Source organism: Chrysochloris asiatica, unplaced genomic scaffold, assembly GCF_000296735.1.
Source record: "Chrysochloris asiatica unplaced genomic scaffold, ChrAsi1.0 scaffold00003, whole genome shotgun sequence".
Taxonomy (NCBI): domain Eukaryota; kingdom Metazoa; phylum Chordata; class Mammalia; order Afrosoricida; family Chrysochloridae; genus Chrysochloris; species Chrysochloris asiatica.
In genome coordinates, this window is record NW_006408521.1 from 20,282,873 (window position 1) to 20,296,340 (window position 13,468).

General features: G+C 36.9%; 1 protein-coding gene across 1 annotated transcript in view; it reads left to right on the forward strand.

Annotated features, from left to right (window-relative positions):
• TBC1D12 (TBC1 domain family, member 12) overlaps positions 1-11,916 on the forward strand; it is a 131,838-nt gene extending 119,922 nt beyond the window's left edge. Inside the window, exons 10-13 of the mRNA XM_006831162.1 lie at positions 5,862-5,990; positions 6,253-6,362; positions 9,692-9,950; positions 11,548-11,916. Of these exons, the coding sequence (XP_006831225.1) occupies positions 5,862-5,990; positions 6,253-6,362; positions 9,692-9,950; positions 11,548-11,616 (567 nt within the window). The 3' untranslated portion in view covers positions 11,617-11,916. The remainder of the gene's footprint in view (positions 1-5,861; positions 5,991-6,252; positions 6,363-9,691; positions 9,951-11,547) is intronic.
• Positions 11,917-13,468: the final 1,552 nt, after the last annotated feature.

The window sequence follows — 13,468 nt, forward strand, 5'->3', positions numbered from 1 at the left end:
ACTCTAGTCCTCTGTGGCTGTGTTACAGCTTGTTTATTCTTGTAGTAACCAGCCATACTGACATTTTTGTTTTGGGTTTTCCCTGATGATCTTTCTTTGAAAATGTATATTGTATTGCTTTAGCTGTTTCAGGCTGGGCTGCTTGTCCTTTCTAGTAGGACTGTCCCCCGTTAGAAGGTTCTGGATGGGGCTCAGAATTACACCTAAGATCCTATATACTTACTGCACACTGCTAAGGCTCCACAAGAAGCTGATTTCACTGGGCAAGTTCTAGAGCCCCTTTTAGGTCTTCCAATCAGTTATAGGCTGAAGATGGGATCGATTTCAGACTGAAAAAGTTGGTATAATTATTCAATTTCATTATCAGTGGCTTTAGTGGTTGGTGTTTACATTTGAATAATAATGGGTATTAACTGGTTGTTCTTGTAAGTGAATGTTAGTATCTTATCACAGTATTGTATTTCATAATAGATCTTGTAATGCTGTTTTTGATGATGAACGTGACACTATTTCTCTTCAATTTGTCATTACCAAAGTAATAAATCTTGTAATTATTAGATTGGAAATGACCAATACCAGTCCATTTCAGCTCACTAATGCTTAGGATATTGATGTTTATGCATTTCCATTTCATTTTTGACAGATTCCAGTTTTCCTAGGTTCATGTTTCATATCTTCCATGTTCTAATTATTAATCTATATTTCTAGCTATTTCTCCTCATTTTGAGTTGTGACTCATCTACAAATGATGGTCCCAGTTGCTTTACTCTATTAGTGCCTTCATGGTCAACTCTACTCTGAGGATGCAACACTTCCTCAGTCATATTTTGAATTCTTTTCAAAGGGCTTGTATTTTTCTGACACTGTATCTGACAATATTTTGGTGCTATTCATAATGTTTTAGTATTTTATATTCTAGTGCTATATGATAGTATTCCACTGTTATTCATAAAGTTTTCAGTGGCTAAACATTCAGAAGTAGTTCACCTCTCCTTCTTTCTAACTTGTTTTAGCTGGAAACTCAGCTAAAACCTCCCTACCATGGGTGACTCTGCTGGTATTTAAAATATCGGGGCATAACTTCCAGCATCACAGCACCACGCAAGCCACCACAGGAAGACAAACTGACAGATTGACTGCGAGCTTTTTGGAAGGCAACTGGAAATTTCACAATTCAATTTGTAAACTTTTACTTACTGCTCCTTTTCTCTGGGTGCTATACTATCCCCCTGTTTCAAACTTCCCTTTCCTTAACTGTGCCTCTAGATAACAGTGTCTCTTATGGTTTACCAGGGTGAGGGAAAGACGGGTACCTTCCCAGACATGATAGGAAGGGGATTTCCTCTGACAGACTTCTTGTTTATAGATAGCCCCCTTTCCTCAACTTTAGAGATAGCTTCTACTCCTTCCAGAGTGTTGTGGCTGCAACTGGCTTGGTGCTTATTGGTTTCCTCCTCTGTAGATACTTTAGTTTCAAAATCTTCTACTTTAGGTTAAATTTTTTAAAATGCTGTTGACATCTTTTATGTATTGCTTTATCTCTTTTCCATTTTCTTTGTCCTTCTAGGTTACTATTTATATTTTCTTTACTGTCATTTTAGTTGGGTTAGTTGGGAGGGCAGTTAAAGAAAACTGTGGTTTAATTTGCTGTGTTTAACTATTGTGTTGTTCTTAAATGCCGACAAGTCAGTTCCAACTCAAAGTGGACTTGTTGTAGGGAGTGATTGGTAGGTTTGAAGCACTGCCTTGTGGTCCTAATTGACCTTGTGGTCTAGTGCTTATCCTGCAGTGCCCAAACCTTCATCTTTTCACTTTTACTGTAAAATACAGAGAATTTAGAGAGCTTACTGTAGGTTGACTGGCACTCAGTTTGTTCTGTTGCATGTACTTTCATTTCTTCATGTTCCCAACAAATATTTAGTGTGTACTTATTACTATATGAGGAAGCTTCAAAAGGTTTGTGGGAAAATTTTATATTTTCCATTAACTTATTGAAGCCCCCTAGTATAGTCAGACATTTTTCTAAGCACTTGGGATGCCTCAGTAAACTAAAGAAACATTTCTCCCCTTATGGTGCTCACAGTTTAGAAGAAGAATACACACAATAAACAACAAACATAATAAATTAGTAAATCACAAATTATATTAAAAGGAGATCCCCAAAGCAAATGCACTGCCATCAACTCCATTCTGATATCTAGTGAGTCTGTAAGACAAAGTAGACCTGCTCCATAGAGTGTCCGAGGCTGTAAATCCTTACAGAAGCAGACTGCCTCAACTTCCTTGCATGGTGGGTTCGAACCACCAACCTTTTAGTTCATAGCTCTGTGTTTAACCCACTGTGCCACCAGGGCTCTTTCAAAGAAGGTATGTTGTTGTTGTTAAGTGCCATCAGTTCTGACTCACAGTGACCCTGTATAGGGTTTCCAAACCTGCAAATATTTAAGAGAGCAGAAAGTCTCATCTTTCTCCCATGTATTGACTGGTGGGCTCCAGCTGCCAACCTTGTGGTTAGCCAGTCCAGTGCTTACCCCACTTTGCTCCCAAAAAAGAAATACTATGGAAGATGTATACCCAGATAATCCTGGATAATCTCTTTATCTCAGTATCCTTAGCTTAATCACATCTGCAAATCGGTTTTATTACATGGCAAAAATAACCACGTTTTGCCATGTAAGCAATGTGTTGGGGATGAGGATGTAGACGTCATCTTTGAGAGAGGGAGACATCCTGCCTACCAGAGTCTCTGTCCTAGTGGAGTTTCTGTCCTAGAAAATCAAATAGGCAGTTACTGTAGAATCTGCAAAGAGTACTCAGAAGAAGCTAGAGAAGTGGAAGGTAAACTAAGAGATGTTGGATCACAGAAACTAAGGGATTCTGCTAAAAAGGTTGCAATGAACCATTCATTGGTCTTTGCACCGAGTATGATCGATGATCTTGGCAAGAGAAGTTTCAAGACAGTGATGAACTGCAGTGTGCTAAAGAGAAAAAAAAAAATCAAAACCAAACAAGTTGTAGAGTTGAGTTAGACTGATGACAACCCCATGTGTTACAGCATAGAACTACTCCAACGGGTTTTCTTGTCACTGGCTACTCCTTGGAAACCCTATACCAGGTTGCTATGAGTCAGAACCCACTCAATGGCACTTAACAACAACAAGAACATAATCTTTATGGGGAGTCCTGGAATGACACTGTAGGATAAACCCTGGAATGCTAATCACAAGGTTGGCGGTTCAAACCCATCAGGTGCTCCTTGAAAACCCTATACAGGGTCGCTATGAGTTGGAACTGACTCCACAGCACTTAACAACAAATAATCTTTATGGAAGCAGACTTTCAGGTGTTTCTTTCATGGTGTGACTGGGTGGGTTCAAACTTCCAACCTTTCAATTAGAGTGAAATGGGAGTTGAGAAAAATAAGACATGGTTCTTTCACTGGAATCGCCATTTTGCAGTAATCTGCCAAAATGACGAGCACAAAGGGAAAGAGGCAAGTTACCTGCTCTGTATTCTCCAGGCCTTTTATTAACATGGAATTGTTCCTTTGGCCACATACATATGGGTCTACATACATGCATGTGAATCTACAAGAAAGGTGGTATTATGCAATCAAAGGGGGGTATAGGCAGGTTCTAAAAGGAGTGCCTCACAACTGTTACCACAGTAAAACTGGAAAAGTCTACAATGCGACCAGCATGCTATTGGCATTGTTATGAGCAAACAAGTTAAGGGCAAGATTCTTGCCAAGAGAATGAATGTATGTATTGAGCATATTAACCACTCTAAGAACTGAGATAGCTTCCTGAAATGTGTGAAAGAAAATGATCAGAAACAGACAGAAGCCAAAGACAAAGGTACCTGGGTTCAACTGACTTGCCAGTGTGCTCCCTGCAGAGAGGCAAGCTCTGTGATAACCAGTGGAAAGGAGGCTGAGCTATTGGAACCTATTTCCTATGGATTCATGGCATAACAGATGTGAAATAAAGATGTTTGGGATGTAGCAACAACAACAACAAAAAAGACATAGTGATTGTAGGCAACTCTTTAGAACATTTGGCTGGAAAGAATCCAATATATAAAATCTCTACCAGAAGTAATTGTTACTATATGTGTGTATGTGTGTGTATATATTTTTTTGTAAAAGAATTAATGTTCTTAGGGATCAAATATATCCCCTCTGTATACAGGGTTGATAGGGACGAGCAACTTAGATATTGCTACCTAAAATAGGGCAGTGGCTATAAAGGCACAAAGTGGCTGGCTTACAAATTTTCAAGAGGGAATTTCATTTCAGACTGTCCAGGGGAAGGTAGAAGCCCCACTGAATAGGGCTCATCTTGTCTAGATGGGTCTGGTGAAAGAAGATGGGGTAGGATTCTTTTGATTCAGTAGTGAGTAATTGTTATCATGACTAATTGTGACTGTCACAACTGTAAAGGTAGAAGTAGGAGTAGTTAATCTTACATTCCAGGAACAGAGAACCCAACAACCATTAAGGGAGAAGAGCATGAGTGGAATGTGGAACCCTACCCTAATGTGGGAGGCAGAGAAATAGTGACACCAGAGATGGAGGCAGAGTTGATGATATGGAGATACAGAACAGCTGAGGACTCTAGACTCATGGAAAGAGAAAGACTGAGTGCTATAGGCCAGGAGGCAGCCTTGCAGAATGTGCCCTTGAATTGTTTAAATGATTATATATTCCTGAGTGTTTTTGTGTACAGTCTCTAGTAGCGTAGTGGTTACGAATCGGGTTGCGAACCTTAAGGCCAGCAGTTCAAAACTACCAGCCGCGCCGCGGGAGAAAGATGAGGCTTTCTACTCCCGTAAAGATTTACACCCTCGGAAACCCTGTACAGGGTCGCTATGGGTCAGAACTGACCTGATGGCACTTAACAACAACAACAACAACCCCCTCAAAAAACAAACAGAGGGAATAAGAAGCAAATACTGTTGAATGATGATGCATTGAGGGGATTGTAATCATTGCAATGAAACAAAATACGATTGGATGAGTGCAATGCCAGTGATCTCCCATGTAAACTATCACTCAATTCACAATAAAAGTTTTTATTTTGTTGTTGTTTTAAAGAATGAATGTTCATTGAACACTTTTGTTTCATTTCTTTGCTCAGAAATGTAAATTACCTTTCCAGAAGCAAACATCCATATATCTTAGCCTTTTATACAAGGCCTTTCACGATTTATAAATATTTCCAACTTTTTCAAATTTCTCACATTATTTCCCTTATAAAGTTTGTGCTCCAACTAGCCTGGTCTATTGTTCCCATTTCTGTGTCTTGGTCATGTTTCTTTCCAATCTTGAACTGGTTTTTCTTTATTTCTACCTCCTGCTTTTTCTGGAATCCAGCCTTATTCTTTAAACCGATACAATTTCTTCCAATTGGGGATTTTAGCAGCACTTCCCATAGTTCTCCCTTCTTCTTAGTTCTTCACTTTCCATGTCAAACAGATGTGTTGTAATTGTGAACACAATCACCTGATTTTGACTAAACTTTGTGATTCTGAACTCTGTTTTGGTAGAATTCAGATTGGAAAATTGTGAAAACTAAACCATATTACTCTGAGATAGGATTTTGTAGCAAGTAAAAGCTGATTTTTTCCAAAAATTTTCCCTGATACTTTTTAAATCCATAACAGAGACTAGAATGTAAAATTAGAGACATTTTGTACTTACTAATAGATTTTCTATTTTTACCTTTGTTGGGAAGGAAAAATAAATCTTGTTTAATTCTACTTTGTAAATGTAGAATTAAATATTTCAGTAGTACAAGAAAATAAACTGCATTGCATTTTTATTGTAAGCACATTTTGATTCATTTATTTTCCTTTTGAAGGTCCAGGGAATGTCCTTCATTGCAGCGGTACTCATTCTGAATCTAGAAGAGGCTGAGGCCTTCATTGCCTTCGCAAATCTCCTCAATAAGCCCTGCCAACTGGCCTTTTTCCGTGTGGATCACAGCATGGTATGGACATTTGGAATGAATCTTATTTTTCCTTGATTGTAGATGTCTGTAGTCTGAACTCACTTTAGAATGAAAATAATTTGGAGACTAAGAAAATCTGGTCTATTGTGAACTTTTCATTGATTTATAGCTTTATGAATGCCTCATGAGAAGATTCAGAAATAGGTGTTAAACAAAATTTTCTGTTAATGTTCGCCTGAGGATTTAATTTTTATATTTCTAGAGTGTGCTCTAATAATTTCATTGATATTTTTTCCTATAGATGTTGAAATATTTTGCAACATTTGAAGTGTTCTTTGAAGAAAATCTCTCTAAACTGTTTCTTCATTTCAAGTCTTACAGTCTTACACCAGACATATACTTGATTGATTGGTAAGTCATGACATATATTAAAAGGAAATAAAATATAGATTTCTATGTGTTTTTAGCAACAAAAGTAAATCTCATGCACAGAATAATGCATTTAGAATATCTTTCCCTCACAAACAGAAATTTTAGTTGAGTTGTGGTTTTTAGAGCATTTGATTAAGAGCATGGACTCTGGATTGTAGTGAGAATCTCTCGGTTTGTGTTTCAGTTTCCTATTTATAAAATGGAAATAATAACTATATTTTGAGTTTCAGTAAATGTGTTATATGGATTATCTCATTTAGTGCCTTGTGCATGCTAAAAATCTTACCAAGAGTTAGTTACTATTCTTTTGCTATTCCTAATACACAAGGGCCTATGATGATTTTTATGGTGTTTCTTTTCAGAGGGCTTTGTTTATTTCAAGGCTTTATCCAGCTTTCTGACAGATGGATGATGGCTTATTTAGTTCTGATGTCTTTTTTGATCTTTTTAATGTCAGCTTTTTTGTATTAACTTATAGTACTTGCCTAAGTACTGGGACCAGCAATAGTCAGTTGATTATAAAATCGGGGTGAATTTTTTAAGTTTTTATTGTGAATTATGTGATAGTTTACATGGGAGAACATTAGCTTTACAGTCATCCTGTCGTGTATCCTTTCATTTCCATGGTTACAACCCTCTCCATGTATCATCAAACAACCAAAGGGTATACCCTGCAAGCCTCCTCCCAGTCCTCAGCACATAGACCCTCTCCCTCTCTGGGTTTAGAGTCCCCAGCCGCTCCATCTCTTCATGTCATTGTCTCTGTCTCCATCTCTGGCATTACTGTTTCTCTGGGTAGGGTCCCGCACTCTGCTCTTCTCCCTTGATGGTCCCAGGGACCTCCACTCCTGGATGGTAACATCAGCCACTCCCCTTCTTTTGCTACAAAATGTCTACCTTTACATTTCCAGCCCTCACAGTAAGTCCTGATAGCAGTTATTCACTATTGTACCACAAGAGATCTATTTGCATCTCCTTTCATCAGCCCGCCCAGACAGATTGGATACTACTCAGTGGAGATTCCACCCGGATTCACAGGAGTCTATTGAACATGGTCAGACTTAGCTCATAGCTTCATTGCTGTTTTCCCCTCATTTCCCCTTATCGGTCACCCATCTGAGCACATGCTTGCTCGTGTATTCCCCTTGAGTCTTAGTCTTGAAAGGGGGTTTTCCCTGAGGGGACCTGACCACTTGCCTTGATGTCTCCTGGCTGAGCAACTTGCTTGTTCTTGTAGTAGTCAGTTGGACTGCTATTATTGTTTTTTATTTTTCCTGTTAGTAATAGGGGTGAATTTTGCAAGAGAAATGTAGCAGTTGATCTTAAAACAGGTTAATAATTGTTGTTGTTAGGTGCTATCAAGTCGGTACCAACTCATAACCCTATGTACAACAGAACAAAACACTGCCCGGCCCTGGGCCAACCTCACAATTGCTGCCATGCTGAGCCCTTTGATGCTGCCACTTTGCCAATCCATCTCATTGTGGGTCTTCCTCTTTTTCTCTGACCCTCACCACCTTACCAAACATGATATCCTTCTCCAGCGACTGGTCCCTCCTGACAATATGTCCTAAGATGAGAGAGATGAAGTCTGGCCATCGTGGCCCCCAAGGAGCACTCTGGCTGTACTTCTTCCAACACAGATCTATTGGTTCTTTTGGAAGTCATGGTACTTTCAATATTCTCCTCCAACACTATAATTCAAATGTGTCAATTCTTCTGTGGTCTTCCTTATTCAGTATCCAACTTTCACATTCACATGCAGTTATTGAAAATACCATGGCTTGGGTCAGGTGCACCTTAGCCCTCAAGGTGACATATTTGCTCTTCAACACTTTAAAAAGGTCTTGTGCAGAAGATTTGCCTAATGCAATACGTCATTAGGTTAAGAATACATATGGAATATTTAAACTTTAAAAACCAATGTTTTCATGTAAATGACATTAAGCTTTCATATAGAAACATGGATGAATAATGGCAATGATAAAACATGATGTCTTCTCAGTTGCATTGGGCTTCTTTTATTTATATTTAAAAACAAACAAACAAAACTAAGTTATTTTTCATTGTATTCTCTTGTATTACCACTAGGCTCATTAGAGTTCCTCTGGCAAGGACCCATGACAGTGGGCATAAGTAAGATTTTTTACATCATGGGCCCAGAGAACCAAGATCAAATTCTGATTCTGTGAAATAACAAACAAAGCCAAAAATCCTCAATTGTCAGTTTCTAGGAATAATATGGGACATACTAGAATGAAGATTGGTATAGGGAGCTTGAGGAAAGTCAGAATGGATGACTGTTGTATACTCGGAACTGTGAATAAGCTCTGCTCATGCCCTATCTTGTTTGTGCAGTGAGTTCAGGTTCTACCAAGAATTTATAATTTAAGAAGTAGACATGGTTTTTGATTCATTGATTCATTTGAGCTGATTATATACAGATCCCAGAGTCATATAAGCAAGGAAACAGAGGAATGAGTAAGGGAATGTTGGGAACAGAAGTCTTTAGTTTTTCTCTTAAGTTCTATCAGCACTACCTCAAATAAACATACTTTCTAAATTAAAAAACAAAACAAAAAACTTTCTTTGCCAATGCAACTTCAAGACAAGTCTTCTAGCACTCCACCTCAACAAAAATGCCACCCAAAAGCACCACTGAATAAAGAATCACATGATCAGACTTTGTCAGAGGGATGGTAGAAACTATTTTAGAGATTCTGTTCCTAATGAAGTAGTAAGTAAAGCTTGGTGGAGAGAAAATGCAATGGATATTTGTGGACTGAGAAGAGGAAGACTTTATGAATTTCTGTTAGGTACTAAAAGGTAACACATGGGTTCCTTATTAATAAAAATAATAAGTGGCTCTTATTGAGCACTTCTTTTGTGCCAGGCACTGTTTTAAGCACTATACATTAATTAACTCTTTTCATTTTCAAAACAATCCAGAGAGGTCAGTAGTATTATTATCCTTATTTTATTAAAGAGGAAACTGAGGCAAAGCAAGAGTAAATGACTTGTTCAAAGTAACACAAAGTAATAAGTCCAAGCTTCAAACCCATTAAGGTTTCTCAGCCTACACCTTTCACCACCAGGCTTTTCTGCCACTCAGGTGGATTAGCCATAAAGTCCTAAATCACATAATTTTATTCTTTAATTTCCCACTACTTAAATTCATTGATGGAAGGAGCCCTATCTTATTTGCCTTTTTTTTTTCCTGTGTAAAGACTATATTCATAGAGACTCTTAGTGAATAAATGAAAAAATGAATGAGCATTTCCATTGACTATTTTTCTCTGTAATTTTAGGATCTTCACATTGTATAGCAAATCACTACCACTTGATCTGGCCTGTCGAGTCTGGGATGTATTTTGCAGAGACGGAGAGGAATTTTTATTTAGGACTGGATTAGGAATCCTTCGATTATATGAAGATATTCTCCTACAGATGGACTTTATTCATATAGCACAGTTTCTCACTAAATTGCCAGAAGATATCACATCAGAAAAGCTGTTCAGCTGTATTGCAGCTATCCAGATGCAGAATAGTACCAAAAGATGGACTCAGGTAGGGTAACACTTTCCTGCTTCTAATAGAATTAAAATGATCAACTGTCTTTTAAAAACAGCTGTGTATATCTTAACTGTTAGTATTTACGTTTAAAGTGAATAAAATAATGTTAAAGTATACATGTATTTTTAAAATAATTTTATCTTTTGAATTTAAAACGTTGACCTCAGTGCCTCCCTCCCCCCTTTTTTGCCACCTTTCCAAACCAGTGGTTGCATTTTTATGTAAATTTTATGTATGTTTGCTTTATTTTTATGTAAGTTAACTATTTATGAGTTTAATGAAGTACAGCCCTCAAGAGCCATGTATTTCCCAGAACAATTATGTCATTACTGTGGTATTTCAAATAGAGAACAATTTTTTTAAACATCTGCTATATACAAAGGTGGGGGGAGTCCTGATGTGGTGTTGTAGATTAATGTGCCAGACTGCAAAGCTGTTTGAACTGTAAAGTCAGTGGTTCAAGCTCACCAGCTGCTCCTCGGAAGCCCTATACAGGCTTGCTGTGAACTGGAACCTACTGGAAGGCACTTCACAACAACTATGTAGACAAAGGCTGAGGGCGTGGTGCCTCAGGGGTGAAATTCTTGCTGTTTATGCTGGAGACCTAGATTCAGTGCTGATGACTCAGCTCAGTCACACTCACTGCATGTTTGCCACTGGAGGCTTCTCTGTAGCTAGATTTTGAACAGATTTCAACATAATTTCCAGACTAAGGTAGAGACTAGGAAACAACCAATACTCAGCCTGTTGGATCGCAGCTGATCCTGAGATAACACACACACTGAACCGCGTTTACTTGTGGGGTTGTCATGAGCCAGAGGTTGACTTGATGGCAGCTAACAACATGTACAGAGTTTTTAGTAGAAAGAATATAATGTGTAATTCTGGCTTTTTAAATGCGTAGCTTTGTTAGGGAAACAAACATACTAGTAGTCTAAGTTAAGTGACATAAAAGAGTATTCTCACATCCTCCATGGGCGATACAGACAATACATATTTTAAATTCATATGTCAGTTGCTTATGAAAGTGAAATGTAGAAATATTGTTCCTGAAAATGTTCTGTAACCAAAGAGTAGCTTCAGAATATTTAGCAAGTGATGAAAACTAGACTTTAATCATATTCCATAAAATTATTATTAAAAATACAAGGGAATTTAAGAATGGCAATTTCTCAGGAGACAGGGTGAAATATATTTCGCACCTATGTTGTTGATAATAGGTGCTGTAGAGCCAAGGTTGACCCATAGAAACTCTACATGATAATGCCCCATAGGGTTTTCTAGGCTGTAATCTTTACAGGAACAGATCTTCAAGTCTTTCTTCCTCAGTGGCCCTGTGGTAAATTATGATGATGATAGTTATGTGCCGTGGAGTCGGTTCTGACTCATAGCAACCCTGTACCAGGTTTCTGAGGCTGTAAATCTTTAAGGGAGCAGAATGCCTCATCTTTCTCCCATGGAACAGCTGGTAAAAGTTTTGAGGTTTGCAACCTGATACAATAATCACTATGCTACTAAACTCTTTGTGGTAAACTATAGTTCAATCTGAGTGGTATTTTGAGGATTAATCTTTATTTTATGTAACTTCCAGGTCTTTGCGTCTGTAATGAAGGATATCAAAGAAGGAGACAAGAACAATAGTCCTGCTCTGAAAAGCTAATCTTCAAAAATTAAAAAAACAAAGTGAAATATTAAAAAGCTTTTTTGTTAAAATATTTTTGTTTCCTATGTAAAAAGCATGTAGGAAATTTTTGGAAAAATCCAAAAGAATCAAGAGATGGAAAATTGCATATTTTGAATTCCATGACTAAAGTAATGAAATGCTTATTGACAGTATTATTAAAATGTATTTTGTAGGAGGAGCCATTTTACAAAAGAAGAAGTTTAACTAGACAGTTCATATGCCATAATTCAGACTGAACAATTTAATGCAATAAATTTTTTAAATAGTTTTGGAAATGCTTCAACTTTTTACAACATCTTTTCTTTTTTAATGCTTACCACAAAGGCATTGTTGGAAGTCAGAGCGGGATTGTTAAATACTACTTAAACTTCCAAATACTATTTGAAATAAACACGTTACTGCAGATATTATCTCCAGTTTTGACCTGATGAAAATACAGACCAAGAATAAACAATTTTGTTACAGATTATTTTAGTCACAGTCACTCAGCTTCAGTTACCAGTTGGAGTAAGTTTAGGTATCTGGGACTGAAAATACAAAATATTGGTAGAAGATTGTTTAACATTCATTGAGGTATTTTTACACAGTATTGTATCTTTGTTTTTGAAGAAATTGTTTCTATCCATTAAGGAATTCTTGTCACTCAAAGAATTTTAGCCTTTCTGTTTCTAGTCCAAGAGATTGTTCATCTAGTTATTTTACACTAGAAAAACTAAATAACTGGTAGAAAGACAATTCTTTGCACTTTACTGGACTTAAGACTTGACTTTGGGAGTTAGTCCATAAATATAAATGAGGTTTTTCACTGGTAAGATTAAAAATTAATGAGTTCTAAGAGTTCTCTAAGTATCATCCTACTTGGTAAGACTTTAATTTTTTTTTGGTTAAAATTTCTTCACTGTATTTAAAAACAAATTTATTTCCAGTTTGAAATTTGAAATCTTAATATGTAGTCAATTCCTGACTTGTAAAACATTGTGCATAATTTTCTAATCAGTGGAAATAAGAGTAAACGAAAAAAGATAAAATTACCTTTTTCTAGTAAGTCTAACTTGGATGGTATTGTAGATGAATAAATTATTAATCATTGGGAAATTGGCATTAAATTTATTATAATAATACATGTATTTAATTTTTGCACCTAAAATAAGTCACTTGAATATTATGAGCGATATCTTTATAATATGCTGTTTGGTAAATAATTAGATTTATAGTGTATTTTCATGTTGCGCTTCATTTGAAACAACATTTAAGTACACTATTTGTTAGTGGTATATAGTCTCCATACTAACAATCCTGAAATCTTTGTTAGTGTAGTGACTGCCTCTTTAGGACTGTGGGACCAGAGTGTGCCCATGTGTTTTTACTCCCTGGGCTATTTTAGTCTAGGGATTACCAGTGGGACCCTCAGAAATTAACTAGTGTTATAGGGACTTGTTTAGTGGAAACCAGTAGTGTAATAAAATATTGAGGAAATAATCCAGGGTCTTATTAGATTTGGGATAACATTTAGCTCTGGTAGCTGCTTCCTTGGTCTTGATGACCCTGCTAGAGGGAGTGTAACTCCTGACAAGAATCTCTCTGAGGTTGTGCTACATGCCTCAGTTGAATCTTACTTTTGTGTATTTGTTTTCTAAGTTGGACCTAAGTTACTATATTTCTTTTTCTTATTTTTATTATTGTACAGTTTCTTTACCTTTCAAGTATAAATGTGTATATAAAATGTAAATACAAGGAATTCATTAAAACCACTAGTAACAATTGTTGTGTAAATAAAACTCATAAGCAGAGTAATTACGTGAAATGAGTCTTCATTCATTACTTTTGG